Raw genomic sequence first — 26,860 nt, 5'->3', positions numbered from 1 at the left:
GGTGGGAGCTTGTGAACATTTTATGATTGCTTTTTTAATCTCTTAAAATTTTTTTCCAATGTTTACTTATTTTTGAGAGAGAGAGCACGAGCATGAGCAGAATCCAAAGCAGACTCCAGGCTCTGAGCTATAAGCACAGAGCCTGATGTGGGGCTCGAACTCACAATCCCTGAGATCATGACCTGAGTCGAAGTCAGATGCTCAACCGACTGAGCGATCCAGGTACTCCTACATTTTCTGATTGCTTCTCTTTTTTCATTAACATAGGAGACAAATCAAGAGTGAGAATGGGGGTGGGAGAAGATATGGGAGATTTGAGGGGTCAGCAGGTATAATAAAACAGTTACCAGAAACAAGGTAAGCAAAAGGACGAAGGAATATACAGGACCCGCTTCAGTGTCCGGATGATGAATTTAAAGTAAGAAAAGTCAGCCTGTTTTTTGCTGGCCTATTTAGCTGCACGGGGCTAGGAATCGAGTAGGTAAAGAGCTGAGGCTAACAAAAGCCAGAGAGGTGAGGGAGGTGAGGTGTTTGCACTGAAGTGCTCATGTCTGGAGTTTAGCTGGAGGGAAATGAAGACATTTAAGGGATGAGGCCAGTGGAAAGGAAGAGCAACAGATGTTAGGGCCTGATGAAGAGATGACTTGTTGGAGTCAGTGCACTAAAGGGAATGAGCTACAAAGACAGGAAAGATGGCTCAGACTGAAATCTGGAGGAGCTGCAGGCCTCCACTAGGACCAAGGAATGAGTGGCTGCAATGGGGGTGGAGGTTATGATCACGGGAGGAGCGCAGAGCTGAGACCAAAGCATTAGAAGGATCATCTACACAGGTACTAAAATCATCGGGTTTTGACAGGAGCGGTTGGGGAACAGTACAGTTAATGGATGACATGTGTTTCAAAGCTCAGGTGTGTTAGAACTGAGAGGGAACAGACTGAACACAGTACAAGGAGAAATGAGGACACCCACACTACCATTGCCAGCGCCGGGGTACAATGGATGTGCGAGAGAAAACACCATCATTAGACATAAGAGAAGCAGAGTTCTCAGGGGGAAACCAGGGTTCTGAACAGGAATGTAAAGACAACATTCAGGAAAGAGGTTGAGGACATAGCTAATTTTACTATTAACCAGCTTAGTTCCAGAGAGCACAAAAGAACTTTAGGAGAAACAAATAAGGGGTGGAGAGGAACAGTCATTCGAGTGTAAAGCTAAAAGGGGACTTGCCGGATTAGGACTCCTCGTGGTGATGGACAAACAAGGTGAAGGGCAAGCTGTTAGTTCCGGAGGGTTGTGGTAGGGAGGGATGTGGATCCAGGGCACCCCTTCAGCCCACCGGGGAAGTGCAAGGAGGAGGGACAGTTTTGCTCTTGAGTTATAAATTAGTACAAAATTAGATCTGGCCCTAGGCTATTCCGAGGCAAGCCCGGAGTACCTACTCCAGAGAATTTAAATGGGGCGACAAACACAAAACGCTCAGCATAAAGCCTGACACTGAAATAGTATTAGTTATGACAACGCTGTGATTAAGGGGATGTGAGAAGGGCAGCTAAGGTCCCCCCCCCCCCCGATCTCAGCCCCACAGCAGCAGCCCTGCAGTCAGCCAAGGTGCTGCTCTGACCCCTGCCTCCTTCTCCATTCACCCCGTCAACAAGACATTATCCAGTGCCAACTCTGTATTGTTTCTGATTAACACAAGCCAATGACCAACATACAAAACCAACAATACTTTATTGCTGAATCAACTTGAGGTTCAAATGATGGGAGGCAGGAGTCCACAGCCTCCCCAGGACACCCAGATCAGACAGAGATTAAGGTCCAAGTTCCTGTAGGCTGTACTTAGGGCACCACCTACTCTAATTGTGTTAAGGTTGTCAGTCCCTCCAGGTCACTTCTACTTCATCTGTCCGATACCTGTGAAAAAACAGGAAAAACTGGGTGGACAGCTATCCCTTAGAAGCTTCCATTCTGTTCTGCCTTCGTGAGCCTGGATGCTCTTCCCTGCTGATCTGTGCCTACCTCCCACATCATCCTGTCTACCCCTCCAAGAGGTACACACCTCTGTGTGATCCCCGAATCACTGAGGGGGGTCCTGTGCCCAGCCTGAAACATCTCCCAGCCAGCCTGGGCTATCATGGCTCCATTGTCAATGCAGAATCTAGGAAGGAAAAGAGATACAAAATTTGGGCTCTAAGGGCCTAAAAATTCACAGTAATGAGAGAAAAATCACAGTAATGAGAGGAAAAAAAGAAGAAATCAAGAAAGGAAAAGGGCCTTTACCTCTCATCGGTGGCAAAAAGCCGTGCTCCACGTTCCTGGCACATTGTCTCCATCATTTCCTGTAGCCTCAAATTACCTATAAAGAGGCAGGGGGTAGGGCTGGCTTAGTTTCAGCCACTTCTGCAGGGTCCAGCTGTACACCTTATGTACGTTTACTTACAAAAATGAAGTAGGGGTTTAGGGAGCAAGGATTGGGAAGCGGAAACCAGTAATTTCCCCAAACTCTTAGAGATTAAGACTATCAGGAGGAAGATGCAAATGTGCAAGAACAGGAAAGAAGGGCACAGTTCAATGATACATACAGCCCACACCTCCCACGATGAGGGCCTCCTGGGAGCCACAATGTGCCATGGCTCGCTCTGTGATCTCTACCAGCATTGCAAACACGGTTTCCTGTGGGGGACAGATAAGGTGTAAACACCAGAGGGGATCCCAGCTTAGTTCTGCTCTACTATATAAATGGTCCTCCAGTCCCAACGTTTGGTCCCAACTTTTTATCCCATTACCTGCAGAGAGAAGCATAAATCCTCAGGAGTACACTCGCCTGTGGCCAGCATCCGCTGGGCTGCATCCTGTAATTAAAGAGGATAAAAAACATAAAATAATGAATTGTGGTTTGGGGATGACACGTCAGTACACTTGGAGAATCACCATGTTTCATGACAATTCAACTGGCTAGCATATATCTACAGTACACTTTGCCTTTCACTGGCATTAAGCTACAGAACAGGGAACACGGATTCAGGATTCAATAATCACAAATGCCTGCCTCGGCACCCCCAACCTCCCACCCGACCCTTATTCTGCTTAACTTTTCTCCACAATGCTTATCATCATCTGGCTCTTTTTATTATCTGCTCCCTTCTTTGTTTCTTCATCTGTCACCCCCTCCCCCTATTAGAGTGTAAGCTTCAAGTAGGCAAGGACTTTTATTTTGCTCCATCCTGTGTTGCTATTGCCTAGAAGAGTGCCTGGCACACAGAAGATGCTTAAAAAATATTTGCTAAATGAATTTATTCAGTATCTAATATGGACCAGAGCTATGCTATAGGCAGGATATACGATGGTGAGCAAAACAGATACGCCTCATCACAAAGCATGAAAGTGCTCTCTCCTCACCAGTCGCACACTCACCTCAATGAAAGACAGGATCCCCGAGAAAGAGACATCCATCCCCTTTACAGTGTATGGCAGCTCAACTAGTTTCTTGCCTCTGTGTGGGAGGGAGTATACGAGGCACTCAGCCTGTAGTTAGCTGCCTGCTTACCCTCCAAAGCCTTCTTAACGTACACACAGGGAAACCCCCGAAGCCCCACCAGGCAGCTCCTCCCACCTCATACCCCCTTACCGCTTTGCCATCTGTTCAATGTTGTAGCCTGGACTTGGGTCATTGGAAATCTAGCAGAAGGAAAAAGGGCAAGGAGTCAGATATCTGGGAAGCGTAAGAAGCTAATTTACCACTTTCTTCCTCCATTTCCAATTCATCCACGTCTCATGTTTTCTCTAGCCCCAGTGGCTTACCTTCAGCACTCGAGCAAAACGATCCAGGCAATTACCCACAGCAATATCGATGGTTTCCCCAAAGATGCGGTAACGATGTTCAGAATATGCAATCACCTAAGGGCGATGAGGATGTCCATGAAACCAAGTCTGTAAAGAGGAGTATTTGGCTTTGGGGAAGAGCACAGCGGAGGATCAACGAGGCCACTGTAGCTTCTGATGACAAATGGAACAACAGAACTTACCCAAGCCCTGAATAGCTACTTTCTCATAGCTCTTATCTCAGAAGCCTATATGTACCCTGACGATTCCCAGAGCAGATTTCTTGTCTACAGAAGGTAGCCTAGGTCAGGCAGAAGCAAATCTCATTTTGAATACATTTTTCTACATTGGAGGTTCCTAATATATCCTTTAAATGCAGTCTTGACAATATGGACTAGGAACAGGCTTTCCTGCTTAGAGGCAGGCAACCAGAGTCCTTCTAGATTATCCCACCAGGACAGGGTTATTTGGAAACAAAACAAGAGGTAGAGTTGAAAAACTAAAAAATCTCACACTGGGTCACACCAACGGCCCACCCAACTCAGTGCTGGCAATCAACTTAAGTGCATTCTTCACGTGTGACCAACTTCTGGCACAGAGAATATTTATCACCCACCTACACGTATACTCCTGACAATGAGCGCTTCATTAAGACTACAAGTCCCTTTCCCTTTTTGATGCTGCTAAGGATTTCCTCCATTCTGATGCAGATCATACTCTGCTGTTAAAAGCCTGGCCACAAAAAGGGAAGGAAAAAAATCTTGCCTTTCTACTTCTGGTATCTACTCTTCTCTACCAATCATCCTCCCTGTTTTTCCCACCTAACCAAGTTTCAAGAGGAAAGAGAAAGAGAAAACTCTCTCTGTTCCTCTTCATTAGCTCTTGGAAGTCTCCATTGCTACTTTCCATACCTCAAGTCCCTAATTTTGTATGACATCCTTCAGGCCCCAGCCAGCTATTTGCCTTCTACCTATAAAAGTTCCCACATCCTTTTCATGGGAATATGTGCTTCCTCTTAAATAACTATTTCAAAAATGAAGCTTTAAGTCTTTCATAAGCTGGGGACAATGACTTTTTCTGACAATAACCCTATCGGGTGTTCTATGGGAAAGGAAGGCTAGAGTTCTCCAATCCCAACCTCAAAAGATCTCGTAAGGTACCCCAAACAACTCTGGTTTAACTTATAAACCTCAAATACCTTCTACCTTATAAAATGTTTTAACACTTTATATTTTCACACTCTTAAAACAACAACTTCTATTTACCACCAGTAACATAAAACAAAACATGAAATTACTATAAAGAAAAAAAGAAATTGCTGTATTTTTAAAAGAAATTACTGTAAAGAAATCACATAGTATCCCTCAGTTTTAATTGCGAAGATACAGGGGGGAAAAAAAGCTTCAGAATAATAAAAGTAAAAACACTTTCATTATTTTGAAGACCTCAATCCTTGCCCTTCTTTCCTTCTTTAAATGGAAATTTTTTATCTTTATAACTATGCATATGAAAGCCATCTAACGTTCTGATGATCTTGTCTAAATCTGCAATGTTGTAAACGTTCTTGTGCGTTTTCTAGTGTATAAAATCTTAGACAGCCTAGCTTTGTTCTTGAGTTGCTGCTATTTGGGAACAACAAGAAAGTTGCTGATACAATCCTTAGAAATTATGAAACAATGATGGAATACTCCAAATACCTGTGTATTTCCTCCACTGACATACAGCACGGTTGGGCTGGTGGCTCCGGTGATGAGGCGGCCCATCTCAATGTGGCCTATGCAGTGGTTCACACCCAGCAATGGCTTATTCCACAGCTGGGCCACAGTGCGGGCCACAACCGCCACAGAAACCAGTGGGGCACCCATGCCAGGGCCTAGCGGGATAGAAATGGGAGTCAGAATCCTACAGACATGGGGGAAAACCGAGCTGGGGAAAGGAAGGGATGTGTGAGGTGTGGGAGGAGCGGTGGTGGTAGCAGAGAACAGCAGGCTATTCCAGCTGTTCCTAGCCAGGCTCCAGGTATGTTCTTCCATTGTCAGTCTCCCAGCTATACCTTTGGTGTAGGCAATGCAATCAATATCCTGGGAGGTTAATCCAGCCTCTGTTAGTGCCTCTTCTAGCAGGTCCAGGATAACAGCTCGGTGATGCCTGGCAGTATCACCTGGAAGGAATCCTAGGAGACAAAAACAGAGTTTTTCTAAAGCAAAAATAGGTAGAAGTCATAAACAGGTGTTTTAATAGTTGTGAAATAATAAAAGAAATCTCATTTAAAACAGAGTCAGGAGGCCATATGGGGAAGCTTTTACACCCTACCACTCCTTCTCGATTGCAGACCCCAATGAGAAGAGAACATAACTTTGCATTCCCAACAGGAAGAAGCCTATAATTTACCACCTCAGCAAGAGGAAGAGATTTTCCAGCCAATGAAGAGCCACTACACTTGGATCTCTCAGTTTACTTCAATGGACTAATTTAAAATTAGAGTCCCTCCCAACTACCCCCACTTCCCTATAAAAGATTAATCCTTTCCCTTGGTCTCCAGCTTTGCCTATGGTTTTGCCATAGCTTCCCTGATCTGAATCACAATTCTCTACTATTCCTAAATGAGCCCATTTTACTGGTCAAACAACTGGACATTTTATTTTTAAGGTTTACACAGTATAGGAAGTCTCTTTCTTTCTTAACTTCTTAATGTTTATTTTTGAGAGACAGAGCATGAGTGGGGGAGGAACAGAGAGAGAGGGAGGCACAGAATTGAAGCAGGCTCCAGGCTCCAGGCTCCGAGCTGTCTGCACAGAGCCCCACTCTGGGCTCAAACCTACAAATCATGAGATCGTGACCTGAGCCGAAGTGGGACACTCAACCGACTGAGCTACCCAGGCGCCCAGGAAGAGTCTCCTTCACTTTCCTCAAGCATCTTGTCTTCCAGGTTTTCAGATACACTCTTTCTGGTCTGTTCAGCGGGGAGGACCAGCTCTCAGAAATGCCTTTATTCCTACCCAACTCCTACTAAGCCTTCAGGACTCAATTCAAGGCATACCTAACTCATATCTCTTAGTGATCTCTGTGACCCTACCAACCCTATGCATGATCATATCATTGTACTTCATACACTGTGTCATATAACCATTCTAGCATTATAATCACCCATAGTTTCCCACAATTTAATCACGAACATTTCAAAACTTTGGCTATTTTATTTTTCCTTGTATTCCTGGTCCCAAATAGCCTAGAAGAGTGAGTGCTAAACACAGATACATATTTTCTAATGAGTGAGCTGTCACATCACCTGTTCAGGGAGGCTTTTCAGCTATATGCAAGTCAGTAGTCCTCTCCTGCATATGCAGAAGTTTAAGAGGAGGGCAGACAAAATACAACACAGTAATAACATACAAGCAACACTTATTAAAAGTTGTAATAAGTCTAGCAATTTTCTTTCTTTCTCAAGACTCAATAATGCAGGAATAATTATTCCTTTTAACAGTAAGGTACATAAATCCAAAAACAAATACTGAAAATGAATACTGCTGTTCCTTACACCCAAGCTGCAAGTCTTATTCTAGAAAGTTTTGATTGCATCTGTTACACTGCTCATCATACAGTAAAGTTTTCTTTATGGGTCCGACTCCACAGCAGCCCAAAACATCTATTTTTGTATCCAGCTGACGATAAGCACATAAAAAGCGCTCAATGAAAGCTAAACAAACCCAGAAGATCTAGGTGCAAGTGTCTGTGACTCTTCTGTCAGTCTAGTGATATTAATCTGTCCCATATATCTGACTCGGGTCAACAGCTCTGTAAGGGTACAACGCGCTCCACGCCCTACTTTGCTAGCGTTTAGGCAGATGAAAGGCTCTGCCGCGCGGAGAAGGGCGCTGTGAACTGTGAGTCCCGCACACGCACCTGTGCCGGGAGGCGTGACGTAAGTCCGCCGCGGGTTCGCCAGCACCGTGCCATCCCGCACCACTCCCACGCCAATCTTGTTAGCGCTGCCTTCAAACCCCAGCACCGCTGGCATGGCTGAGCCCTGGAGAAAACGCCAGCAGAGCTAGCTACCACCGGAACCCGTGGACCTCTCACTAGGCCGTGTTGGGCCACGGATCCCGGGGGGCACAAGAAGACTGCGTACCCAGGGGCCAGGTACTAGCGTGCATCAAGAGACGCCACAGAACTCCCCCGGACGGCGCGCCCGCGCCAGCCCCGCCCCCCGTCATCACAGCGGCCCCAAGGCCCCTTCAAGGACCTGTCCTCCTAACTGCCAGGGACGCTGAGCCGGCATCTGCTCCTTATATTCCCATCCATTTCTTTACTTCTCTCCTGTTGTCCGGCCAGCCTTGTCCACTGATTTTCCCCCTCTTGCACAGCATTGGGATCTTCGGCCAGGGCGACAGAATGAGTCGTCCATCTGGCACGCCAATAAACAGCCCAAGAATGGAAGGCCGGGGCCTTCAATCCCTTGGAGAGTTTCAGAAGGAGGGGGAAGAAGCGCCAGCCTTCCTGTCACGTGGTTCCAGACAGTCCAATCACGCGTCTGCCTCCGCCTCAGGCGGCCCATCTCAGATCACGTGACCACTCCAGATACCCACGTGGGGGCACAGCGTGCACGAATTCTTTGTGCTCGGGTAAGGAGGAGCCAGGCTGGGACCCGAGCAGGTCAGATACAGGGTTGCTCATGTTTTGCCCAGCAGAGGGGTTTCGTGATCGTCTGATCTGCAAGCTAAGTCGGGACCGTCTTTTAGGCCCTCGATTGGCCGGAGGGCAGGTCTCGCGAGCACGACACAAGGCACAATGAAATGATCTAGTTTTGTGGGTGAGGGGCTGAAGGGCCTATGGTGCATGGAGGCGGGGAAAGGATTCAGAGATAGTCTAATTTGAAAGGCGGTACCTAGTGCGGGGGCGCTCGAGGGAGTAATCTTTTTTCCCCAGCCTTGGCTGGTTTCACGACCTCTTCTCGTCTGCAGGGAACGCGGTAAAAATACTTCGTCGGGCGACGTGGTACGGGCTCAGAAGGGCTTTCGCTATAGTGATGCCGAAGCGTGGGAAAAAGGGAGCTGTGGCAGAAGACGGGGAAGAGCCCAAGATTGGTAAGAGAATGAAACGAGGCCCTCTCCCTAGAGGCTGCCGTCAGGGGGTTTCCTAACAACGGTGAACGGGAAGTATGGACCTGCTCGATGCGTTTTTGCAGGCTGAGGAAGTCGCAGCCACTGCCAAGCTCTCAGCGCGTATGTGGTCAAATCCGGATCTAAGTTGGATACTGCCAACTTTTATCATTGTATATTACTTATCTTATAGAGCCAGAAGCCAAGAAGAGTAAGGTTGGAGCAAAGAAAAACGAAAAAGAGGCAGCAGGAGAAGGGCCGGTCCTGTATGAGGACCCCCCAGATAAGAAAACCTCACCCAGCGGTAAATCGGCTACGCTCAAGATCTGCTCTTGGAATGTGGATGGGCTTCGAGCCTGGATTAAAAAGAAAGGTTTAGATGTGAGTGCAATTCAGGGAGGGTTCCAGAAGAGACATTCTTTAGTATTGAATGATCTTGGGATTTAATCACCTTTTCCTGTTTTAGTCCTAATCTGTAGGGGTTTTTTCCCTTCTCTGTATTTTTTTTTTAAATTTGTGCAAGAGTTAAGAGGAGGGGCTTCACCAAGTCCTAAAGTTCTTTATTTCTAAATGTCTATTTTACAGCCTATTTCCATTGATTAAATGACTTCACCTCTTCCCCTGCATGTTGCAAAAACCTTGGTACTGCACTTGCTCCATTTCATCTGCAATTTGTCCTCCATTTAAATACTACTGCTTAGGGGTGCTTGGCTGGCTCAGTCCACCAGTAGTTGAGTTTAAGCCCCAAGTATGGCCTAGAATCTACTTCAACAAAATTACTGCTTAAAAATTTTAGATGGCTATCCACTGCCTATGGAAGAAATACAATCTTCGGTGTTGGATGTAATCTTTTTTATGTTAGTTGCCAGTTATATAATTTAGAATTGTTAAAATCTCATGCATCTAGACTCAAACTTCGTCTCTAAGCAGTGGTATCTCTAGTACTTGGCACAGTTTTCAGTAAATATCTGAATTGGTAATATTTTTTCTACCTTTCATCTCACTCACAGTGGGTAAAGGAAGAAGCCCCAGATATCCTGTGCCTCCAAGAGACCAAATGTTCAGAGAACAAACTACCAGCTGAACTTCAAGAGTTGTCTGGACTGTCCCATCAGTACTGGTCAGCTCCTTCAGACAAGGAAGGGTACAGTGGTGTGGGCCTGCTTTCCCGCCAGTGCCCACTCAAAGTCTCCTATGGCATTGGTGAGACCCTGCTGATTCCTAATCCCTGAGTTCTTCCAAACCAATTGCTAATATTCATTCCAGACCCTAATCGGAGTTACTTTCTTTGCTTTCCCATTCTGTACACATTTTTATGCTGATTTTGTTTCACTTTCTGTAGGTGAGGAGGAACATGATCAGGAAGGCCGAGTGATTGTGGCTGAATTTGACGCATTTGTGCTGGTAACAGCCTATGTACCTAATGCAGGCCGAGGTCTGGTCCGCTTGGAGTACCGGCAGCGCTGGGATGAAGCCTTCCGCAAGTTCCTGAAGGGCCTGGCTTCCCGCAAGCCCCTTGTGCTATGTGGGGACCTCAATGTGGCTCATGAAGAAATCGACCTTCGCAACCCCAAGGGAAACAAAAAGAATGCTGGCTTCACTCCACAGGAGCGTCAAGGCTTTGGGGAATTATTAGAGGCTGTGCCTCTGGCTGACAGTTTCCGGCACCTTTACCCCAACACGGCCTATGCATATACCTTTTGGACCTACATGATGAATGCTCGATCCAAAAATGTTGGTTGGCGCCTTGATTACTTTTTGTTGTCTCACTCTCTGTTACCTGCATTGTGTGACAGCAAGATCCGTTCCAAGGCCCTGGGCAGTGACCACTGTCCTATCACCCTGTACCTAGCACTGTGACACCTCCCCTAAATTACTTTAAGCTGGGGGAAATAAGCCCCTCAAGCTAGCTTTAAAACTTAACCTCCCCAAACTTCTTTAAAAACTGCTCTTTAAAGAAATCTGCCTTCAACCAGGCTCCTAGTAACACTTAGGTTTCCTTTAAAACCCCCCCCTTTTTTTTTTACACATTAAACAAAAGCTACTGATGACTTTCTTTGAACTGTCCACATGAAAATAAAGAGCCATAGTTTCAGCCTTGCTGTCTTTGTATTTTACCCCTTTGTGGGACTACAAATTCTCCTTGTCTTTTCACATATAAAGATAAACAACTTGGAAAAGGATAGTCATGACCTTATTTATTTACAAGCACAGGATGAATCCCTAGCTTCCCCCAAGACAGCAACCTTATCCAGCCCAGTTAAATGCTGCAACTGGGGGGTAAGGTTGGAAGGAGGAATTAAAGGAAACACAGGACTAGGGGAACATACCCCACATTAAATAGTATATACACATCAGTTCCTGTGGTTCTGTACAGAGCAGTGGCTGACCCCATCCCCACCCCCCCAGGACACAGAATCGGGGGGACAGGAAACAGGGGATGGAGGCAGAGCCAGCCCCTGGTGAAGTGCAATAGCAGCAGCAAGGTCCTAATGGTGCACAAAAGGGAGGGAACCCCCAGGGCTACCCACCCCCACCCTGCCCTGGAATGTTTAAGGGACAGGAATGGCTCTCAGGGAGCACATAGGAAGGACAAGGCTACAACCGTCTTTTAGGACCAAGGTTTAGGGGCAACATTTTGCCTATTTCATCCTAAACAGCAGCCCTTTGGAGGAAAGCAGATGGCCAGCAGTGGTCTTATCTACACCTCCAAACCTACGTGAGGGACTGGTTCCTTCCTGCCTCTCCCCAGGGAAAAGGAAGGCAGCTGCTTGGCTCCCCTTACAGAAGCCGAGGGAGCCTTTTACCATGGTTCCCTTTGTAGTGTCACTGTCCCCACCAGGAAGGGGCCAGGCACAGTCTGTGGGTCGTCATGGAGCTCAGGAGAAGTTCTGGACAGGGTGGCTGACCTTCATACAAGCCCAGTAGAGGGCCCGGCCCAAACACAGCACAGCCAACAGGATGACAAACGCCCAGGCCGCATAGATGCCTCCATATCGCCGAGCGTGCTTCCATGTGCCAAACTGGTGAAGAAGGGAGATGGGGTTACTGTTGATCTCTCACCACTTTCTAAAAGCCCTAGTAACAGGAACACAGAATGGGAGCTTCAGTGCCTGGTGTCCTATCCATGTGTCTCCACTGTAAGAGACCTTAAAGGGCAGTTGTGCTCTCTTCCCCTAGGCAGGTATATAACTTGTACAATCCCAGACATCTGTCAGTGTTTCTTAGTGTCAGACAAGGGAGCCAGGTCTCCTAATAGCAACTCTTAATTTAAGCCACTTCTCCATTGCCCTGTCTTCTGCATAAAGAAGATGCTGTTTTTTATTCCCATAGTTAACAATGAAGATTGTTTATCAGTTACCTTCAACTTCAGCTCATCTGCACAGTAAAACAAGGCAAAACAAACAAAAACCCTTCAGTTTCCTTCACTTTTCTTAGGGTAGCCATTTCCTAAATCGTAGGCTATAGAGATGAATCTGAAGGATGAAAGGGGCTGGATCAAGGTAACTCACAGCAAGGCCAGTGGCAGTGACTGCCAAGAGTAAGCCAAGCAAGAAGCAGCAGATACATCTCTTTCGTGGATATCTGCGCCCAATAGATGACCTGTGGGGAAGCAAACAAATGGATGTTTGCAATGGCCCTGCAGGTTTTATTGTATATATTCACAATTACTAGTCCAACAATGCCACTCTCCAATCACTTACACTTTCCTGCAGTGAGGGCAACGGGCCAAGGTTCGGTCTGTGAACTCTGTCCACTATGGAGAACAAAAAAAGGAGAAACCAATTAATAGAAGCAGGGTCATGTCCAGTGAAGGCTCTGGGGCAGGGGAGGGAAGGAAGTGGAACAGAAAGGAAATGAGAACAGACCTTCTCAGGATTCATTATCATAACTCAGAAATATATTCATGATTACTTCCCTTTCTCCCGCTTCCTCCCAAGGCTTCCCAATGCTCCTCCTCACCAGGAAAGTATTCTTGCAATGTCCGCAGATGACCCTGACACCCACAGGCTGTGGTTCTGGACTCAGAGGTCCTGGATGCACAGGCCCCAGGTTGATGATTCTTTTGCTGTAAAGGAGAAAAAGTCTATATTTAAATATTTTTTAATCCTAAGGATGCCCACACTATCCCTCCTTCACAGCCCCCAATCCCTGCCTCTCTAAGTTCTTCTACTTCTCTGTACACAGCATATACTCTACCCCATCCCAACCCTAGCCCAAGGGAATCTTGAGGTACAGCAGTGCTTAAACTTCAGGTCTCTAGTTTCCCTTTTACCTGAAGATAATCCACTCAGTCCTCTAGACTCTCTATTTCCCTAAAGGACACCATTTCATCTCAATCTTTTTATTGAGATTTGAAAAAGATGGCCATAACATTCTAAAGATACAACAGTCCTTAACTTTTCCACCTCCTAAATAAACACCAGGCTCTCACCTTTATACTCTCTGCATTCATCCTTTTTAGAGCTTTCCAATCATTCCCACTCATGCTCTTCCCCACCTTATGCCTCTTACCAGTAGGGCCGAGGGCAGGCAATCCGCTGGGAAGTCACTTTGCAGATAAGGAGACAGTTACAGGGGCACCGAACATATTTTTTCCCTGGAGGTGCATTCTTGATTGGCTAAAGAATAATGAGGACATCGATAAGCAAACCTCAAATTCCAATCCCTTCCATTTCCTCCAAAAACACCTTCTGAGGAGAGATCAGAGAGATAAGGTCTTAGCCAGATAAGGTCTTACCAGGACAGAGAAAAGAAAGAAAAGCATACAGTATGAGATTTGCAAATAAAGACTAGGCTTAAGTATCCAGAATAGGTATGAAGGTGCAGGATGGTAAACATCAGCTCTGGTGAGTGGCTGCTGGGGAAAAGGCGGTGTGAGACTCCTGGAACTGAAACCTGGGTTTCATGACTACCACTAGGCTAACACCTGAACATGAGGGTCTAGAATCAAGGGATCAGAAAGAGGATCCATGAAACAGGGCCCATTTCAGAGATGTGTGTAACTCACAGTGGCTTCATTGCAGACGCCACATTTGACTACATGCTGATGCATCTTGCCTTCCACGTTGATGAGAGACTGGCAGACTCGGCAGGTGATCATGGGGGCACTCCCACTGTCCGGGCTGGTCAGGGGTGAGTAAGGGGGTGGGTCCTCCCCAGGCAACACGGCTGGGTGTCCCTCAGGGAACGGGGGAAATGCTGGAGAGGAGAGTAAAAAGAAGGGTGGCATCACTTGTAGACACCCCCACTGATGCTCCACGGAGTCAGGGAACTCTTTGGTCCTCAACCCTTCTGATCTACTTGGCGGGTTTCTTATAATCAGTGCTTCTGTCAGAACCCCCTTCGGTTCCCAAGCTCCGGTAGCAATCGCGGAAAGAGAGCGTCACCCAGTCACAGGTGCAACTGCCTTGCACCTGGCTCCTCGGCCCCGCCCCCGCCCTCGGCCCCGCCCCCTCCCGCCTCTCAGCGTACCCCACCTGGAACACCTCGGACCCACCCCAGCTTACCCTGGGGCGGGGCATGTTTACCGGCTCCGTAAGGTGGTGCGGAGGGGGTCAGGCCTCCCCCGGGCCCAGCCCCACTCCCGCCCGGCCCCACTAATCCGTTGCCGCCGGCGCCACCGTCGATGGGCTCGGAGAGCAGCGGGGATCGCTCTCCGTCTGCCGCCATGGCCGCCACCACCGCCTCCTGCTTCGGCCAAGGACCCGGCTCTATTGGCCGCCGCCGTCTCCGCAGCCACCGCCGCCGCCGCTACCGGGTCCCCAGGGCGCCTGCGCGCCGCGCGCCCAGCTCGCCCCGCAACCAGTGGCCTGCCCCGCCCGAGTCCGTCCCGCAAGCACGTGATAGGCTATCCCCGCCCCCGCCGTGCTATTATTCGTGGAGATAAATCAATTCTTGGTCCTGCGAAGGCAGCTCTTTTTTCCATTGGGGAGCGCCGCGGTAACGTCAACTGTCACATGACCTCCCGGAGGCCGCTGGGCCTGCAAAAACTGCACGTGACGAGAGGTTCTGCGAGCTATTGGAAGCGTGGCCCATCGCGTTACCTCCAGACCAGGAGGTGGGACTAGGCTGCTTCAGCTCACTGGTCACCTGTTTCAGGAAACCAGGCGTCCTCTGTTACGCGTCCAGAGCGGGTGCATGATCATTGCTCCTCATTGGTCCAAAGATACCACTAAAAGACATCTCCTCTTTGCGGTTGTAATTGGTCTCCTATTGGCTGGCTTCTCGGGTCCTGTGACTCGTGAAGTGCAACTGTATTGGTCTGAACTTAGGCCAGAACCCGGGGGCGTGGCTCTAGTGAAAGTGCTGGAGCTTGTTATAAGTAGTCAGAGGAGGAAAGGCTGGCGACAGTTAGCCACTCTGCTCAGTGAAATACCTAGAAAAAGTCGAAGTAAAGACGTACCAGTAGGAAATTGATTAAAATGTTAAGATTATCATCCAGCCTTTCTCGCTGGAGTTACTTCTGGAACAGAACACAAGACTGGCTTCTCCAGGGACCAGCCGTGCAGACTCCACCCTCTCACTCCGCATCCCTGATTATGAAACTACCTTTTATGAGTGATGTCACTACAAGGATATCTAATATTTCACAAAATTTCGTGACCCCTCTCAATCCTAATATGCGTTAAGTGTTTTTGATTGAGTTAACCAATTAAGTACAAGGTTACCTTGCTGACAAGATGAGACCGTCTTTAGTCTCAACTTTGTCCCAGCGAGGAGACTGCCAATGGAGGTTATTCTGACAAGTATTGGAAAACCTCGTGAGCCCCTGAGACGTTTAAACATTCAACCAATGCTGCTCAGTCACCTGTTCAATCCATACTCAACTTGCACAGCAGATAAGACTACAAGTTCCTCCAGCCACCCATAACCGAAAGTTGAGTCCTATGAAACCTTTTCCTAAGCTGAAGTAAATATAATGAAAAGACAATCACGGAAAAAAATTTTTTTGAGTAGTCTCAAATCCCCAAAACAATTTCTTAGGGTTTTCATATGCCTTAGGACACATCTTGCTAACGGATGAACAAAATATACGGGGGAAAAAAGCACAGATGCTTCAAGACAATTTAAATCAATGGCGGCTTAGTGCTAAGTGTAGTTCCCAGGGAAGGAGCTTGGTGGTGCCACTTTCCCTTTTACCATGCAAACTGTCTCCACCATAGTTAGCTACAAAACAGTGAAAGCTATTTTGCTGTTCTGGTAAAAAGTGAAAATCCTCTTTTGGATTACCTCTGAGAGGCAACAAGGAACTGAAAAAACAACTCTAAGGACCATGGCCAGTTTGGCCAGAAGCCTCTCAGCTGAACCGAACAGTACAACCTACCACATATATTTAATGGTAAAGGAATTGCTGCTGTCCCAGCATTTGTGGCTGAGACAGGAGCTGGAGACTTTACTCGGGTTCTGACTTTTTTTAGACACAACTCTCCCAGGGCAGCTTCTAGTTAAACACTCTCTCCTCTCTCTCACCAGTTGGGTCCTACAGATGCTTAATGAACTAAGGAATGTCTGGATCCAAAATGGGGAAGGGTTTGTCACTCTACAGGGGGACAGGCCAGTTTGCTGCTCTTTCTGGTGGTTCTGGCACACAGGTGCAAGTGTTCACTCTAGAATGGAGCAGCATTCATTATTTGTACCTTGGTTATACATATATTCCAAAACCTGTTCTTTTATGACTCTTTCCACCATCAACAAAGCCATATTTGGTGCCTATTTAAATCTAGTTTTATCTTTATAAAAAAGTGGGAGGGATAACTGAATACACTACCAAGGATCCTAAAGGGATGTAACAGTAAAATGGCTTGTTTATTTACTAGTTTGGGCTCTTGGTGATATGTTCATTATAGGTTAAATATAGGGGAGTGTAGTTAGAGAAGCAAAAGGAGAAGTGAATGTTAACCAATAAAAAGTATGTTCTGTCTGACAGGTATATGAGGCACTGAAGAAGGTGTGATGGAATAATCCCTGAATATGTTCTGTTATAGCTCCCTTTCAATGGCACACTAACCTCTACCCACACACTAACCACCCCTGGATAGGCGTGGGACAGAGTTAAGGAAGGACAGTGGCTGCCTAAGTGCTCTCACGATGAAAAGTAGTTTATAATAAATTTCTCTGGGACTTGAATTCCAAGACTCCCTTGGAAGGTGCCATTGTTTATTCTGCAAATGGATTCATGACCTACTACCTACAGTTCTGGATATAGTACTTTAGGGGAAATTTAAGACCAATGAATTGTTTCATCCTCAATGACATTACAATCTTGTAATGGTCAGAAGATAATTACCCAAAGAGCAAGGTAGTAATTTGTGAGAAGGGCCATAAAAGAGGTAGGAAAAAAATTCTATGAGTGTGTAAGACAGGACTATGTCTTCTGGTTTTCAGCTGTCTATTGCTGCATAATAAACAACCCTAAACAAAGTGTTGTGTGTTTTTTCCTTGTGCTTCTGCATGTTGGCTTGATGGTTCTTTCATTGGTCTCACCCAGGCTCATTCATGAGTGTGCAGTGGTGACTGGAAACAACTGAATGGTCCAAGATGGCCTTTCTTACATGTCTGGCAACTGTATGTGCAGGCCTGATGCGGCTTCTTTGTAGCATGGTGGTGCTTAGGGCAATGGTCCAACAGGGTGAAAGGAGAAGCTGTAAGACGTCTTTATGCCTCACCTTAGCATTAGCACAACTTCATTCCTACTGCATCTAATCGTCATAACAAGTCATAACGCTGCCCAGGTTCAAGATATGGGGAAATGGACTTCACACTTTGATGGGAGGAGCTGCAAATTATGGTGGCCATGCTTTTTGACCTACTACAGGTGAGTGAATTGAACTGATAGATAGACCTACTCACATTTGTTACATATCTACTCTTTGAGTAAGACACTCCTTACGAAATGCACACTCTCATTAGGGAAACATAGTATGAAAATTCACAGTATAAATATCAGCACGAGTAATCTTTTATTACATGGAAAAATATGAATACTAGAAATTCATGATGCAAAATGTGCTTCATGCCAAATGAATTAAAGAGTATCATCCAAATCCAGGGAAAGAAGAAATCACTTCCAGCAAGAGCAGCCAGAGAAAACTTTAGAAATATAAAGAAGGATTGTAATATTACTGTGCATGGATAACTTGGATTTGAGCTCTGTCTTAAGTAGATCAATAGGCAGAGAAATACAAAAAATAATGATAATATTTGTAACTTGCTCCCAGTTAAGATAAAGCACTTTTGTATTTTGATTTCAAAACCCACTACAAGATGGACAGAGAAGGTAACACTTTATTTTAAATATATAGGAACTGAGGCTCTGTAAGCTATAGTCACTTAAGCTAGGTGAGAGATTGAAATGGGACTAAAAGTCCAGGTCTTCTGACTTACAGTTTAATGCTTCTGCACTCATATCATTTGCCAGCCAGACTGAAAAAGGCAGAAACACAGAGGTGGCAGAATACATGATATTTGGGATGGAGCCTTTTTTATGCACAATGCCTAGCACATAGAAATGGCTATATAAATGGCTATTGAATGAATGAATGAATGAATGAATGAATGAATGAACTTAAGCACCATCTTGAGGTGAATTTGTGTACTGAGCAATATTGTCACCTACAGTCCCAACCAGGGTGAATAGCCCACTGAGGTACTCGAGTGTGGCTGGCACCAGGTGCTTATGGCCGGCACTGGCTCTGCGTGGTTGATTCCTGTATGATACAAGTAAATAGTTTCAATATTATCCCTGGTATGTGCCATCTTCTTTGTGGGGTGGGGTCTTCTCACTTACATTGAGAAGTGTACTAGTTTGCTAGGGCTGCCATAACAAAATACAACAGACCAGTGGCTTAAACAACAGAAAGTTATTTTCTTACAGTTCTGGAGGCTTGAAGTCCAAGATATAGGTGTCAACAGACCTCTCTTTTTGGCTTGTAAATAGCTTCCTTATCCACTGTGTCCTCATGTAGCTTTTGTCTGTACACACACATACCTGGTGTCTCCTCCTTTTCTTATATGACACCAGTCATATTGGATTAGGGTCCCTTATGGCCTCATTTAACCTTAATTACCTCTTTAAAGTCCCTATCTCCAAATACAGTCACATTGGGACTAGAATGTTACAGCTTTAACATCATGAATTTTGATGAGATATTTCTTAAAAGTCTGTGATTGAAGATATAAAGAAACTGTAAAGATTTTGAAGCATTTTTTCTTCAGGCTTTAAGCCAAGTAGGAATCTTGTATACAGGCTTTCAGCCAAGTAGGGTATAGTCTAGTTGTTTGTTGTTATTGTTTATGTAGGCTCCATGCTAGGCATGGAGCCCAATGCAGGGTTTGAACTCATGACCCTGAGATAAAGAACTGAGTTAAGATCACGAGTCAGACACAACCAACTGAGCCACCTAGGTGCCCCAAAGGCATTAAGTCCTTTGTTCTCTCTTTTGGGTTATAGTCAGCCTCCCAGTCTGAGAGCTCAGGTCCTTGGAATTGAGAATGTTAGGTCAGTCTTTTTGCTTTCACTCTGTTCCTGCCACTGAGAGAAGCACACATAGGGATCTCAGAGAAGAGAAACGAAAATGGATCCTTTTAACAGGGACCAAAAACTAAACAATAAAACTAAAACAATAATTTAGATTTCAGAAATTGGAAAACATGAGAGGTCAAAGTTTCTTGGTGGTGCCAGGGCAGGTATTTAAATAGGAGAGCATCTATGTTGTGGTCTAGGGAGAATGAAAAATCTCAGTCCCAGGGCAGGAATAAAATAAGTTTCCCACCTAAAGAATTTGGACAAGCCTAGCCTGCTTCTATAAATATTGACCTTGGAAGTCACTCTCTGGAGGCATCTCTCCATTCAGCAATACAGAGTGACTTAGAACCTGTCACTTCGTGTTTTGCAGTTTCCTTGATCTTGAGCATGGAGCATGGATGTGTTACTGACTATGTGCCTGAACATAAGAGTCCCTAGGAAGTTAGAAGAAGGGTGACTGAGAAGACAGAAGAATCTGTAATAAGACAATAACACACTATAATTACTCTGATTTGATTATTGGTTCCTGATGACAGGAGCCCTAAGAGTATAAAATAAAACATAGTTCAAGCTTGTTTTAGGTACATACAGGGTAGCAGTGTCTAGAAAAAATATGAACAATGCTGTGCAATAGAATTTTCTGTGATGATACACATGTTTCTCTAGCGTGCGTAATGGCAGCTGCTAGCCTCATCTGGCTATTGAGCAGTTGCAGTGTGGCTAGTATAACTAAGGAACTGGATTTTTATTTTTATTTCATCTTAATGGTATTACATGTACATGGCCGCATTTGGCTAGTGGCTACTGTTTCGAACAGTGCATGATAAGAGTTGGTGTTGATGGACTGTGTGTACCTCTAGTTCTTCTGATCCAATTAATGGTTAGGTGAGTCTAGAGAAACCAGAAAGAAAAATAGACAATGAGGAAGAATAATAATAATAGCCAACGTTTGCTGCATGTTTACTATAATTCCAGGCACTTATCTAAACACTTAACAGGCATTTTATACAATTCTTGCAACAACAGTAAATACTATTCTTACTACTACTACACAGATGGGAACACTGAGGCATAGTGAAGACTTTCAGTTGCCTTGGATCACACAGCCTGTAACTAAGGGGTGGAGAGGGAATTCATACACAAGTAGTTTGATTACAGAGTCCACTCATCTATACTACATAGACTCAGGAATGGAGGTGGCATGGAGTGACTGGGGCCGTAGTTCCCAAACTCTGTGCCAGCATACCAATTCTCAAGGGTACCATGGGATATTTAAAATGTTTAAGGGAAACACAGCCATATTCAATATCTCTGTATACTTAGCAAACTACCAGTTCAAAGTAATTCATAATATGAACATTAGATTGTTGCAACATTCCTTCTGATGACAAAATATCTTTGTGAACTTGGGTTTTAGTAGCTCCCCCTGACAAAAAAAAAAAAAGTAAGGACTGTCTAAAACTCAGCTCAGAACAGGAAATAGGGCAGCAGTGTTGGGTTCCAAGGTTTGAGAAGTTGTGCAGTGACCAACAGGCACACACATCCCCTTAGTAATCATTTGTGGTTACCAGAGAAATAGAAACACATATTTTTTCTTTCAATGTGTGTGTATTTTTTCCAAATGGTTGCTAAATTGTTAGGAACCAGGTACTTAAAACATAAATGTGTTAAGGGCTTATTTTGACCTATGGGTGCTATAAAAAATTGCCAAGAGGGCAGCTGGGTGGCCATTAAGCATCTGATTTCGGCTCAAGTCATGGTCTCGCAGTTTGTGAGAGTCCTAGTCCTGCATCGAGCTCTGAGCTGACAGCTCAGAGCCTGGAGCCTGCTTCAGATTGTATGTCTCCCTCTCTCTGTCCTTCCCCTGCTGGCGCTCTCTCTCTCCCTCAAAATAAATAAACATTTTTAAAAAGCATTTAAAAAGTTGCTGAGATATTAAGTACACCGTAAACTGAGAAACCGGGACCCTCTGGAATGGGATGTTGAAAACAGATCAAAATGGTCATAAAGGAATAGAGTATGGGGACTTGGCTTGAGATGGCTTAAGGAGAAATAATAAACATTTCATGTATTTGACCATTAAGGATCTGCTGTACACCAGTGTTCACTGTGCAGCAGATGCACACACTCCGAAATGCCTGAGTCTGTACCCTTCAGAGGTCAAAAACTAGTGAGGCAGGAGTAGGAGATGTAAATTATCCAAGGCTATGGGGTAGGATAGGATTTAAGGTAGGGTCTGGTGTGAGTCTAAGCCCTCTTGTTGGATAGGCCACAAGATAAAGATGTGGTCTGAGGAGGCCTCATCAGACTCCTCTCTGGGCCACTGAATCCAATGGGATTGGGGGTCTAAGTGATTGTGCTGGAGGCTGGTTGCTGAATATGACTTCAGAATGAAGTATGTTGTAAAGTTCTAAAGGTTATGTCACTCTGGCCAAGGAGCAGTCTGGTAAATGTCCTTGCCTGTCACACAACAGTACATTTCTTTGGTGACCAGAGTGTTTATATACATATAAACACCTTTTATATGTATGTATGTGTGTGTGTATACACACACACACACACACACACACACACACACACACACTTCCCCACATGATGCTGAAGAAACACTACAGAAGACTGAGCCTGGTCGCCAATTTTCTTTTGGTAGATTTATCATAGATCACCTTCTTTTGGTTTACATACGCTTACTTTAGACAAAGTCCATAAAATCAGTTGAGTAAGTTTGCACTTTCTTAAATATAATCATGTCATAAATCATGTCATAATCTTGTCTTCTGTGTAAATTGGATTGGATTTGGGCAATTAAAAAGAAAAAAAACCTTTCAGGGCGCCTGGATGGCTCAGTCAGTTAAGTGTCCAACTTCGGCTCAGGTCATGATCTCATGGTTGTGGGTTCAGGCCACGTCAGGCTCTGTGCTGACAGCTAGCTTAGAGCCTGGAGCCTGCTTCAGATTCTGTGTCTCCCTCTCTCTCAGACCCTCCCCTGCCCTCGCTGTCTCTCTCTCTCTCTCAAAAATAAATTAAAAAACATAAAAAAAATATTAAAAAAACTTTCAGCAATCAAAGATGGATAAGTATTTCCTTGGGCTGATCTTTACTTAGGACTGATCTCATCCATCATTTAAAATTGTGCTTTTAGGGGACCTGGGTGGCTCAGTCAGGTTAAGTGTCTGACTTCGGCTCAAGTCATGATCTCGCAGTTGTGAATCTGAGTCCCGTATAGGGCTGTCTGCTGTCAGCACAGAGCCCACTTTGGATCTTCTGTCCCCATTCTCTCTCTGTCCCTCCCCTGCTCGTTCTCTCTCTCTCTCTCTCTCTCTCTCTCCAAATAAATAAATAAATAAATAAATTTTCAAAAAATTGTGCTTTCAATGTTTCAATTGTTCATTGCTCATTACTAGAGTGAACTTTACTTTTAGAGTACCCTGTTGTTACCTTTGCTAAAATCACTGAATGAATAAGGATAATAATAATAATAATAACATAACAATAATGATGATAAAATAAAACCTTCATTTGGCATGGGACTCAGTTCCATGAATGAGACAGAGACAGGGCTGGGACACAGTGGCTTGGACCATAGCAGTGGGTAAGGTGGGTGAAATGGCAAGCAGGAAAGATTGTGTTCAGGAGACTGGAAACAGATGGAGAATTCCGATAGCTAAGCAAGGGCCACTGATTTGTAATTGTATGTCAGCTTAATTAAACTTGCAAAAGTGGGAAGAGGAAATAGCTGAGCTCTTACAAAGGTGCTATATTGTGTAGTTCTACTATGAGGAGTCCCTTAGTTTTCTGAATTGCTTGGAACCAGTACTGTGTCAATGAATGGATTATCTGCATTTGCCTGTCCTGTCCCTGTACCATCCCCGCCCCAATCTCACCCTTTCTCTGTTTGCTATAAGATCCAGGAATTCTTTCCCTGACAACTTTTTCTTCTCCCCATATGGGTCCTGGGTTTAGAGCTTATAGTTCTTCCAAATTCTGTAACCTCCAGTTCAGCACAGTTTCTAAGGTTTATCCTGTTTGTTTTCTCCAGCAAGTTTTCAGAAGGGAAAAACCTGAAATGAAGTCAATCCTATTAGGAAAGCACATCTAGGTGGAGCTTTGAGGCCACTGGAGAAGCGGGGCTATGCAAGTCTACCTTGGCACAGAATATGAACTTTAAATATAATTCATTGCTGGGGCCCCTGGATGACTCAGTAGGTTAAGTGTCTGACTTTCGCTCAGTTCATGATCTCAGTTTGTGAATCTGAGCCCCGCATCAGGCTCTGTGCTGACAGCTCAGAGCCTGGAGCCTGCTTCAGATTCTGTGTCTCCCTCTTTCTCTGCCTCTCCCCCACGTGCACCCTCTCTTTCTCTGAAAAAGTATATATTTTTAATTTAGTAATAAATAAATATAAATTGCCAAACTGCAATATAATTTTCTTGCAGCCCCAGATAGAAAGCTTCAATTCAACAGAAATTAAGCTCTTTTAGCCAATTATAATTTTGCAAAACAATTTATGTAAGCCATTTTGGAATGCCCTTTTTTGCTATTAGAGACCCACTGCTTTTACCCATCAGCAGAGCACTGTTTGGATTTTCTTCCAACCTGTGTCTCCCAAATTGGAATTTTTTAGGCCCCAAATAAATCTTTGTTTGCCTTGCAGCTTCATTGCAAATTTTGTTTGACATTACATGACATCAGAAGTGGGACCAGAGAGCATCTCATCTCCCTCCTCTGGTTCTGCCAGAGCTTCAAATAAAGTGCTTACAAGGGTCTGTCCTTTGTGCCCTGTAAGCCCCAGTCAGAATCTGATGAGTCCTCTTGTAACTTGAACTTCCCAGTCTGAGGTTCTGCTCTAGTTGAGTGTCCTCTGTTCCCACTTTTGTTCTCAGGACTTCATTTCCTGGCTGTTGCCCTGGTGAGCGCTCAGTTTCTCTTGAAAATGCAATTTGCTTTCTGAGGGTCAGGCTGCTGGGCAGCTTTCTTCTGGAAATCCTACTGGTTTTATGTATAAGAATTATGGGCTCTCTTCCTGTAAATTCCTATGTCTCTGGACAATAATAACCTGGGATGATTTAAAATTTAATTGGCCAACTTAGGGTTCTCTCAAAATTCCTAAGTTAGTTTATCTGTGCAAACAATTAGAGAAAGGATAGAGGACTAAACAATCCAAATGGGAAGTCTGTTTTTGAAAGAGAGAGTTTGAGCAGGGGAGAGAGGAAGAGAAAGAATCACAAGCAGGTTCCACACTCAGCGAGGAGCCTGATCTGAAGCTTGATCCCACGACCCTGGGATCATAACCTGAGCTGAAATTAAGAGTTGGGGTGCTCAACTGACTGGAGCCACCCAGGTGCCCTATGGGAACCTTACTTTAATTATCATTTCAAGGCCTCAAAATGTGTTCATAACTCAAAAATTGCTTTTTTCCAGGATACTACTTCTAAACTAAGGCAAATTCTGAATAGTCTCAGAAACTTACTAAACTAGAAGAATCTTCTGCTGCTCCATCCCTCCCTCCGTCTGCTCCCCCCTGCCTATCTGTCTACCATCCCTCTCTCACTAGCTTGCTGAACTTCCTTTCTACAATGATTATCTGGAGACTTCTCAAGACCACCCCCTACGTGTAGCATCTTTTATAGTTAAACCCGGAGATTACATTTTAGGATCCCAGGCCTCTCATTCTCCTTGGACTAAAGCTGAACTAGGAGCTATTACCAAGGAGTTACCTAACCCTAAAGAAAACCCTTTTGGTTTTGCTAGACAATTCTTGATTGTAGTCCAAATTTATATGCCAGGATTCTCTGATCTTTAACAGCTCATTCTCATGTTAGTAGGTGAAAGACTTGCTAGAGAATGGATGCAAAAAAGGGGATGGACAGATCCTTTATTTCCCACAAAAAGGCTTTAGACATAAAAGAAGCCCAAAATTAGCTAAAAGTCTCCACAAAGAGATTCCTGGTGGTTTCCCCCATACTATTCACCGGAAAAAAAAAAACGGAAAAAAAAATCCAAAAAATGTTTCCAAACATCTGATAAATGAGTTTTGTATTATTTTGAAAGATGTGAGAAAAATTTTAAGCAATTATCTGGCATTGAAAAAGTTGACCATCATACCTCTACCTTGTTAAATTCTGCTTTTACTGAAGGTCTGCAAGAGGAATTTGCAACTCAGATAAAATAATAATTCATTGATTGATTGATTTTAGAGACCTGTGACTTAAAACAAAACAAAACAAAACAAAACAAAACAAAAAACACCCCTGCAACTTAACTGGGTTACTATGAAACTCCATGACCTAGTTAATTATTGCTGGGAAGCTCTCCAAAGCTATTCAAAACAAAACAAAAAAGAAACCCACACAAGCCCTAAATACTCAAATATAAGCAACCCAAATTATGAACATGCAATTACAACAATTGACTAAGCCTTCTTACCAAAACTTTCCAGGCAAATCACCCCTTAAGGGATTGCCAATACTGTAAAAAGGCCTGGGGCACTGGGAAAAGAACTGTCTCAAACCTGAGAGGTGATGACAAGATGATTAGCCCTCAATTTTCACCACATCTTTCCCAGGAAAACAAGTCAGATTTCAGCCTTAGGGCTGGTCTGGGCTTGTCGTTATATGCACAGGTTTGTTTGTTTGTTTGTTTGTTTGTTTCCATCCTCCAGATTAATCCTTTGGAGGAGATAGATTTCACTGTGGGAGATAAGATGACCAAAGCCCTGGAGACAGGGGAGGGGGTCAGGGGCGTGGGCAACACCGTCCTTAACCCCACCTGCCTCTCCTACCCTCTTCCCCAGGAATACTGGAACTACTCAAATCATGGGAGTTTATAATATACCTGTAACTGTTTTAAAATCATTACCAGTCCCCTTTCAGTTAGGGTTTATCCAAGGGACTTGCTAATTCCTTTTAGTCCTTTAGTAGTTATTTACCTTTAGGATCAGATTTGCTTGAGGCCCGTGAGGCATACATATCTTTTTCCCCAAAGAAGGAAATATGTTTACATTTGAACCTGTTGAAAAATTTCAAGATGATTTCTTGGTTACTGTCCCTGTGTTCTCTATCTTTTTTTAAGATTTGTTTTTTTAAAGTAATCTCTACACTCAACGTGGGGCTCAAACTCACAACCCTGAGATCAAGAGTCGCATGCTCCATGGACTGAGCCAGCCAAGGATCCCCTGTCCCTGTGTTCTTTAATAACATAGCTCCAAGATTCTACCCATGAGATACTTTGGGCAAAAAACATGACACCAGTAGAGGTCACATCCACTCTGCAGCGCCTATAAAAATTCTAGCGGATGAAAGAAAACCTCTGACAAATATTTACCATCATACGTTATATACAGAGGCTATTCAAGGAATCAAGCCTATAATTGAGGAATATATTAAATAAGGCCCAAAAATTAAAACAAAAAAC

The 26,860-nt window shown here is 44.6% G+C and overlaps 3 protein-coding genes across 6 annotated transcripts; 1 reads left to right on the top strand and 2 right to left on the bottom strand.

The window, feature by feature from the left end:
• Positions 1-1,712: 1,712 nt before the first annotated feature.
• On the bottom strand, positions 1,713-8,303 carry OSGEP (O-sialoglycoprotein endopeptidase). Of its 2 annotated transcripts, none has more exons than XM_029951241.1 (12): positions 8,133-8,303; positions 7,726-7,849; positions 5,876-5,995; positions 5,520-5,695; positions 3,802-3,897; positions 3,629-3,678; positions 3,415-3,493; positions 2,787-2,852; positions 2,583-2,673; positions 2,281-2,356; positions 2,060-2,158; positions 1,713-1,914 (listed from the first exon to the last, which is right to left on the bottom strand). In XM_029951241.1, exons 1-12 carry the CDS (start codon positions 8,187-8,189, stop codon positions 1,875-1,877), a joined length of 1,074 nt encoding a protein of 357 aa, XP_029807101.1. In that variant the 5' UTR covers positions 8,190-8,303; the 3' UTR covers positions 1,713-1,874. The 2 variants fall into 2 exon arrangements, with proteins under 2 accessions (XP_029807101.1, XP_029807102.1); XM_029951242.1 differs by lacking the exon at positions 8,133-8,303 and adding an exon at positions 8,066-8,083.
• A 54-nt stretch (positions 8,304-8,357) lies between these two features.
• On the top strand, positions 8,358-11,016 carry APEX1 (apurinic/apyrimidinic endodeoxyribonuclease 1). Of its 2 annotated transcripts, none has more exons than XM_029951244.1 (5): positions 8,358-8,444; positions 8,784-8,906; positions 9,115-9,302; positions 9,932-10,124; positions 10,264-11,016. In XM_029951244.1, exons 2-5 carry the CDS (start codon positions 8,849-8,851, stop codon positions 10,779-10,781), a joined length of 957 nt encoding a protein of 318 aa, XP_029807104.1. In that variant the 5' UTR covers positions 8,358-8,444; positions 8,784-8,848; the 3' UTR covers positions 10,782-11,016. The 2 variants fall into 2 exon arrangements, with proteins under 2 accessions (XP_029807104.1, XP_029807103.1); XM_029951243.1 differs by having other exon boundaries at positions 8,412-8,475.
• An 82-nt stretch (positions 11,017-11,098) lies between these two features.
• On the bottom strand, positions 11,099-14,736 carry PIP4P1 (phosphatidylinositol-4,5-bisphosphate 4-phosphatase 1). Of its 2 annotated transcripts, none has more exons than XM_029951246.1 (7): positions 14,432-14,736; positions 13,933-14,123; positions 13,437-13,543; positions 12,885-12,990; positions 12,626-12,678; positions 12,434-12,524; positions 11,099-11,944 (listed from the first exon to the last, which is right to left on the bottom strand). In XM_029951246.1, exons 1-7 carry the CDS (start codon positions 14,592-14,594, stop codon positions 11,801-11,803), a joined length of 855 nt encoding a protein of 284 aa, XP_029807106.1. In that variant the 5' UTR covers positions 14,595-14,736; the 3' UTR covers positions 11,099-11,800. The 2 variants fall into 2 exon arrangements, with proteins under 2 accessions (XP_029807106.1, XP_029807107.1); XM_029951247.1 differs by having other exon boundaries at positions 14,453-14,736.
• Between the last annotated feature and the right edge of the window lie 12,124 nt (positions 14,737-26,860).

Source organism: Suricata suricatta, chromosome 9 (genome assembly GCF_006229205.1).
Source record: "Suricata suricatta isolate VVHF042 chromosome 9, meerkat_22Aug2017_6uvM2_HiC, whole genome shotgun sequence".
In the NCBI taxonomy this organism is placed as follows: domain Eukaryota; kingdom Metazoa; phylum Chordata; class Mammalia; order Carnivora; family Herpestidae; genus Suricata; species Suricata suricatta.
The sequence above is the reverse complement of the archived record's forward strand: the minus strand, read 5'-3'. Positions and strand labels throughout refer to the sequence as shown.